Source organism: Adiantum capillus-veneris, chromosome 26 (assembly GCF_014529385.1).
Source record: "Adiantum capillus-veneris isolate H3 chromosome 26, ASM1452938v2, whole genome shotgun sequence".
In the NCBI taxonomy this organism is placed as follows: domain Eukaryota; kingdom Viridiplantae; phylum Streptophyta; class Polypodiopsida; order Polypodiales; family Pteridaceae; genus Adiantum; species Adiantum capillus-veneris.
The window spans coordinates 33016568-33024451 of NC_140956.1; the positions used below are offsets into that span (position 1 = coordinate 33016568).

Genomic DNA, 7884 nt, shown 5'->3' on the forward strand with positions numbered 1-7884 from the left:
GAAAAATATATCCTTTGTATGGGGGACTAAATAGAAAGAAGCTTTTGGAAAGTTTAAGTGCCTTCTCACCCATTGACTAATCCTCATTGTACCTGATCTCTAAAGACCATTTGAAGTATAGTGTGATACTTCAAGCAATTACATTGGCTCAGTTCTTAATCAAGAAAGCCACACAATAGCTTATGAAAGTAGACTTCGCGATGCTAAGCTTCATGCTTCCATCTATGAGAAAGAACTCGTGGCAGTTACTTATGCTCTCTGAGTTTGGAAGCAAGTAGATTCTATATTCAAGATTGATCATCAAAGTCTTCGGTACACTCTCCCAACACATGTTTCACTTCCAGATACTACGCACTTCTGGAAAAAAGACTGTAATTATTGATGCTCTTTCTCGATGACCTCAAGTAAATGCTATAATGAGCATATATCATCAAGAATTAGAATCTCTACCCGAGATATCCTGACGACTGCAACTTCGATGAAATCTAGCAACAGCTACAAACTAGTAGTGAAATTTTTTCTTACTCTATTAAAAATGGATATCTTTATTTTCATTGGACTTTTTGTGTGGCATGTTCATTTAGAAGAAAGGTCATGGATGAAGCACATGCTTCTCCTTGCACTAGACATAGAGGTATCACTTCCACAACACAAGCCTTTAAAAGATACTTTTTTTAGCCAACACTATGAGTTGACATAGATGAGTACGTCAAAGAATGTGTACAATGCCAACAGGCTAAGGCCTCACCCACCAAGAAGATTCCATAATGAAGCAAATATAGTCATTCTCTGCTATAACAAAATTTCATCCAATAGGCTCATGAGCGCATGCATTTTAATGAATCAAAATAGACTCTAAGACAAGAAACGGTGAAAAATTATCCCCATTCATGTATTTGTAAGTTCAAAATTAGTAGAAAATTTCCGCAACGAGAGGAATATCCCATCGTCCAATCCCTAGTGCCATGTTCTCTCTTTGCTTTATTTTCTAAGTTTTTTGCCGTAAAGATTCTTACGCTATTTTAATTGAATATTAACAAAAGTGATTTAAGTACACGCTTTCGTTTCTATGACATGCCATCTCTTTGCATATGTTGAAAGCAACCCAAAGCTTCTTGGCTGTGTCCTTGTTGGGCATATCTCGCAATCAATACACTCCGAGAAACGACATTCCAAAAAGGAATATCCTAAAGCAAGTTTTGAGCTTTCTAATGCACACCACATTTGGCATACCTATCGACCAAGAAGCTAGTTTCAATCACGACGCTTCTTTTAAACAACCCTTGACTAATATCATCATGAATACTTTGGCCCATATTAACGTCTTGCCCGAGAAGTCCATTGTGTAAAAATTGCATATAGCACATACGAACAAGAGATATATAAATAACCCCTTACCTATATATTTTCAAGTATTATATGTACCCCTTATGTATGCATTTTTGTAAAAAAAAACTAACCATTCCGTATGAAAATTTCCACAATCTCAATTAAAAAACCCTGTGTAAGTATGTTTTCTGTAAACATACCTAATTATAAATCCCTTATTTTGTTCGCACAAGCTATTTCACATATTTCCTAGTGGACACCCCAAACGTCTTGCGTAGTGTCATATGGCTTCAAAATGCACGTGTAGGAGATTGCATCCAAAGAGATGTCCTCGCTTCTCGTTCGCTGACAAAGCGGAGACCTTCCTGCCTTGCAATCATTGCATTCCAAAAGAGAACATTTTGTACAAGAAGCTTGTCAACGATGCATAGCTACAATTATGGCAATAATAAGGCTGTGTGATCATGGCAATAATCGAACATCACATAATTGCTCTGCATAGACGAGCATAGGGCAATTGTTTGACAAAATATCATTATGAAATCCTTTTCCCATATGAGCATCTTGTGTAATGCCACAAGCCTTTAAGATGCAAGTGTAGGTGATTGCATTTGGAGGTGCCATCTCTTTGCATCTATTAAGAAGCCCAGAGATTTCTTATTGGTCATATTCCACAATCAATGCACTCAAAGAGATGACATTCCAGACAAGATACCCTTGAAGCAAGTTTTGTGCTTCCCACAGCAAAATGTCATGCAAGGTAGTGCCAAGCACAATGTTTTTGTAAACACTAACAATATCATCATGAATATGTTCACCCATATCAACGTCTCAAACAATGCCACAAGCCTTCAAAATGCAATTGTACGTGATCGCATTTGAAGAAATACCATCTATTAGCCATTGAAAACAACCAAGAGCTTCTTGGTCCTAGCCTTCTTGGGCATATCCTTTGCCCATATCAACATCATCTTGCATAATGCAACATGCCTTTAAGGCGCAAGTGTAGATTATTGCATTTGGGGAATGCCATCTCTTTGCATTTGCCAAAACCCCCCCAAAGCTTCCTAGCCTTGTCCCTATTGGGCAAATCCAACAATCAATACACTCCCAAGCGACATACCGCACAAGAAGCTCGTGAAGCTAGTTTTGTGCTTTCTGAAGTACAATATATTTGGCATGCATGACGACCAAGGCAATGTCAAGCATGACGGAACAACCCCTACCTAACATCATGAATAGTTTGGCCCATTCCAACATCTTGCACAATGCCACATGCATCCAAAATGCAAGAGTAGGTTGACTGCATCAAATGAGATGCCCTTGTGTCTCTTGCTTACCATCCACTAAAAACAATACAGAGCTTCTTGCCCTATCTCTGTCAGGCATATGCTGCAAACACTATGTTCCAAGACACGATGCTTCAGAGAAGACGCTTGTTAATGACATGCCAATGTTTGATATAGCCTACATAAAAATGCAAACGATGAAAGGCACTTGGCATTGAAAGGCAAGTACAGCACTACAGAGCTGAAACTACAATAATGGAAGTAATCAGACCGTACAATCATGGCAGTAATCCAACGTCAAGACAATTGCTCTACATGGACGCGTGGCTTGATTTGAAGAAAACGCCTTTAAACCAACCAAGTAACCACTCAATGACTCCAATTGGGAACATTATAAGAGCTTAGCTTGTGGCAATTTCCTCCCTAATAAGAGTTTCTTTTTTATGACTAATTTCTTTGTAATTAATTGCACTTTTCTTTTGGACAGCATCTAAGCACAATCTTCAAGTAGTCAAGCTGTACACCAAGACTTGTGAAAATAAATCAAGACTTTACACCATGTAGTCCTAAATTTCAAATTTCCATAGTTATCTCCTCAAATGTGGCATTTCCCTTCTCAAAAACACCATGAGAGGATTTGAAACCAAAAATAAAATACTTTTACTAACCCTTGGTCCATGCATTTGCCAAGGTGTGTGTGTGATTGCATAGGCTGAGTATCATCCTTAAACTCATATTTCACTACAGAATCTAATCATGTCCGCATATATATATATATATATATATATATATATATATATATATATATATATATATATATATATATATATATATATATATATATATATATATATATATATATATATGTATATGTATGTATACAAACAAAAATGTGTGTGTGTACAACCATACAAGTTCCATTTAGCTTACCTTGACAAAACAATTTAATAGCAAGTATAGACTTCTATGGAGCTGACGAAAAAATTTTGACGCAACCCTTCCCTCACCGGTTCAGAAAAAACTCCAGAATGTGTTGCATTTAAGCTGGCAAACTTTATTTATTCCTTATGCCATATACCGCCACCACCGGCAAACTTGCATGCAAGTGAGTGATTAGCGGCATTAAAAGAACATCAATCATGCTCTTCCCTGCAAAACAAAACATAGCACATAAATTGCTTTATCATCATTTTTTCCTACGAAGCAAAACATACTGATTGCTTCATAACTTGCACATAACAAAGAAATCAATACACAGTATTCAGCAACTTACAAAGTATTTCGTCAGGCCTTGTACAAGGATCTCCCGGTCGTATGTTATCGTATCTGTGTATGCATCTACCGTGTTGATAGCCTGGTAGTCAGCAGTTAAATGCCAGTGTTTAAGTTCTTGCAAAAATGTATGCTTTTATTATTTTTAATTTGCATCCCAACGTAAACCTAATATGTCGTAAACTTAATATATGTTCAACACATTCTGTTCCTTGATACACAGTCATACATATACAAGCATACATACATACAAACACTTTATTTATTTATTTCCAAATACATACCTACATACATATACATATATATATATATCTATATATATGTCATACATACATACTCATACATATCAATACATATATATATCTCAAAGAACGGAATGTGTGGAACCATTTTGCGAGGCGTCCCTTACCTTGAACCATTTCGCCAGCTTGGGGCGTCCTTTATAGATATTATAGCCCAGCAATTCTGGTGCCAACAGTCCAAACCTTTCAAAAAATGGCGCAAATGCCAAATCAACCTACAAAAAGGCCCTTGTCTTTTAAGTGAAATAAAACATATGTTTGCAAAGCATTGTTTGTTGGTCGTATTTGGTTCGTTCCGCATTTTTGAAGTAGCTGGAGATAAGGTCTGACTTTTCTCTGAGTGACACTTGACTGCTAATTGCAGGTGGATAAATCTAAAGCTTCTTTCGCAAGCATGCACATGCTTCATTTTAGGTCTTTGTCTTTTCCTCAGGGCAGTGCCTATGTGCATTGGGCGTGTCTTACTAAACTCGTGAATTGGATAATTTAACTAGGGGGACTACAAAGTCACTCCGACTTTACACAAGGTTTCAACTTCCAAGCAAAACTCTATGCCTCTTTTGTTCCTTTGCAATGGCAAAGATCAGAACCAACCGCGCTTAGTTGACCCAAGAAGAAAGGACCTTCAATCTCGAACTTCCCGAGGGCTGCTTCCAGATGATCCAGAACCGGACCTGTAGCCACACAAATCACCGTGCTTTATGCAAAGATAATTAAATCTCAAATCAAGGAAAAAAAATCTGAGGTCAAATTCGAACGTACACTGACAAAAATCTCCCTATCAATACTCGTCTCACAACTAAACCCTGCAAGGATGCCCAATACCAGTCTCGACATCACCAGGAGACTCAGAAGGGTGGTTTTATCCAGAGAGACTTGTCAAAATGAACTTCTGGAAAGAAAATTCCATGCTTTTGACTCTCTTTCAGGATTTAACAAATGAGATGCAAGGCTATTGTTAAGAGAAAAGATTGGGGTAATACTAATGTGCTCCTCAGCGTACACCGCATCCGCATCTTTGTTTCGAAAAGCTGAGAAAACTTGCTTGATGACTTTGTCAGAGAAAGCAAGCAGCTCTTTCGTTGCGTCCTCCTTTGAAGAACCCTGCCAAATTCCCATATTTACCACCATCAGCTCTGTGCGTTTGCTTGCATAAAAATGAGCAAGTATCCAAGCAACCTTAGGATAGAGTGATGGCTCTTTGAAATTTTTGTCAATATACTCCATTAAGTCTAAGCTCTCACCCTTCACCTTGCCATTATGCTCCAAGGATGGCACCTAAAACCAAGAGCAAGTCATAACACAATGGCGTCACCACTAGCTTGAACTATTCCACATGAAGATGCAATACCTTTCCCAAAGGATAAACCTTCTCCAAATACCACTTCGGCTTGTCCAGAAGATCGATTGCAACAAGCTCAATGTTATCGAGACCCTAGAATGGCGAAGGACTGGGGTTGAGAATCAAGAAGCAGCTCAAAAACCAACGTAAAGAACCCCACGCACTTTCACTAAATCTGTCACAGACATTGCAAAATGAGCTAGAAAGACAGAGTGCAGATGTGGGCAAAAGTACACATGCATCATCATGATGTGGCAACATGCACAAGAAGATTTAGAAATTTTCTCATGTAGGAAAACAAAGTCTTTTTCAGTGTTCTTCATACAATGCATAACATCATGAGCTTCTGCTCGAGAGGCACCGCATACCTAGCTAGGTTCGCTCACAGAAGCTCATGATGTTGAGGTAAGTCACAATATGGGAATTATTGTGAGAATTTATCCAAAACTTCTTGTGATGGTGAAGGCTAATGAGTAAGTTGCAGATAAAGAAGAACCTTGTAGTTTCTGACACTCCAAGTGCGTTGCGCATAAGGGCATGTCACCGATACGTAGAGCCTGTGAAATGAGATAACACGATATGTGTTTAATCGGAAGAATGACAGACATGACATAACAAAGAGCTAACGAGCAAGAGTCCTTACCTGGTCGTTCCGTCGAAAAGGTTTGGTGGATCAGAGTGCGAGTTGTGTATACGAAGCTTTCTGCAAAAACATCAGTTTGCAAGAAATTATATACAGAGAGACGCAAGGCAGGAAAATGGTAACTACTTGTTTTTGTGTGTGTGTGTGTGTGTGTGTGTGTGTGTGTGTGTGGAGAGAGAGAGAGAGAGAGAGAGAGAGATAGAGAGTGTGTACACAGGGGCCATTTGGATGAAGAGGGTCGAAGGTCTGCTCTTTGTGTGCAACCAACAGCCGCAGAAACCAATAACATACCGAGAAAAAGAGACCTTAAGTAAGGCCTTGAGCTCTAGTTCCAGAAAGGTAGCCTACGATGTCATGCAGTGCGCACACCTCCACGCTATCTCGCACGGGCATGCTCAAATGGGATCGATGGCTAAGGTGATATGGGCCGTAGGATGCGCATTTGGTAAATTCGGAAAGAAAAGTAAATTCGGGTGCTAGTGGTGGGGAGGTCGGGGGTTCGGGACATGGGTTGTGGATCGACCTGAATCTACAAGCCTCATGTGCACTAACCACTACGCCTTCATGAGTAAGTTGAAATATAGGCGATTCGAGTATGTCATGTAATGGGTACTGACTTGATCGTTAAAATTGATCAACAAAGTATCAAATACTTACTTTCTCAATCCTTAATAGATGATAGAAATATTAAGTGGGTCCCTTTTATTCAAAGTTTTCAGCCCAACATTCAATATACAGCCTGGTAAAAAAAATGTTGTAGCTGATGCTTTTGAGTAGAAGATCCTCACTTAATAGTCTATCAACCATTACGGGAACTTCATTTGACACTATGTCTGACACTTATGCACATGATGATGACTTCAAAACGACATGGTTGCATATGCTTGACAATTTTGTATACACATTTCTTGAATACACTATTCAAAAAAACTTCATTTATTTCAAACAAAAATTGTGTCACTAAACCTTTCCGTACATTAATTATTAAAGAATTGCACAAACCACCCTATGCTGGACATAGAGGATTTACTGCAACTTTTAAAAACTATGTCGTGATTTCTATTGGCCTACTATGAGAATTGATGTTAAACAGTATGTTTCAACTTGTTTGATTTGCCAAATGATCAAAGCAGCTACAGGTAAGAAATTGAGACTTTTACATCCTCTTCCAAATCCTGAAAGACCTTGGGAACACATTTCAATGGATTTTATTACTGGTTTCCCACTCACAATGCACAAGCATGACATGATTTTGGATTGTTATTGACCATTTTTTTAAACAATCATATTTCATCCCTTGTAAGAAAACACTCACAGCACACCAAGCTGCACTTTTGTTTCTTAAGACTGTTTTTCGACATCATGGTTTACCTAAAATCATTATTTTTTATCAAGATTCAAAATTTTGCAGTGCTTTTTGGACTACTGTGTTTGAAAATCTTGGCACTACACTTGACTTCACTTCTTTATTCCACCCTGAATCTAATGGTCAAACCAATGTCACCAATCGCACTATCATTGATTTGTTAAAGGCTTATGTTTCTTCTCAACCTAAGAAATGGGATGATTACCTGCATATTCTACAATTTTCATATAACAACACCACTCACACTGCCACACGTAAATCTCCATTTGAAGTTGTATATGGTCACTCTCTTCCTACTTCTGCTTCACGTCTTTCCAATATTGTGCCTGACGCTAATGATT

The 7884-nt window shown here is 38.3% G+C and overlaps 1 protein-coding gene across 1 annotated transcript; it reads right to left on the reverse strand.

The window, feature by feature from the left end:
* Positions 1 to 3513: 3513 nt before the first annotated feature.
* LOC147423227 (glutathione S-transferase L1-like) lies at positions 3514 to 6549 on the reverse strand. The gene is made up of 10 exons (XM_086501626.1): positions 6391 to 6549; positions 6178 to 6237; positions 6031 to 6091; positions 5544 to 5627; positions 5372 to 5470; positions 5176 to 5296; positions 4787 to 4866; positions 4300 to 4407; positions 3892 to 3972; positions 3514 to 3767 (listed from the first exon to the last, which is right to left on the reverse strand). Exons 1-10 carry the CDS (start codon positions 6399 to 6401, stop codon positions 3756 to 3758), a joined length of 717 nt encoding a protein of 238 aa, XP_086357752.1. The 5' UTR covers positions 6402 to 6549; the 3' UTR covers positions 3514 to 3755.
* Between the last annotated feature and the right edge of the window lie 1335 nt (positions 6550 to 7884).

Bases quoted from the DNA above. Each gene is read 5' to 3' on its own strand.
- LOC147423227 (XM_086501626.1), bottom strand. The intron at 4,408-4,786 runs GTTGGTTCTGAT...GCCTTTTTGTAG, and splicing joins TCTTGGGTCAACTAAGCGCG to GTTGATTTGGCATTTGCGCC. The intron at 3,973-4,299 runs GTAAGGGACGCC...GCTGACTACCAG, and splicing joins AGCTGGCGAAATGGTTCAAG to GCTATCAACACGGTAGATGC.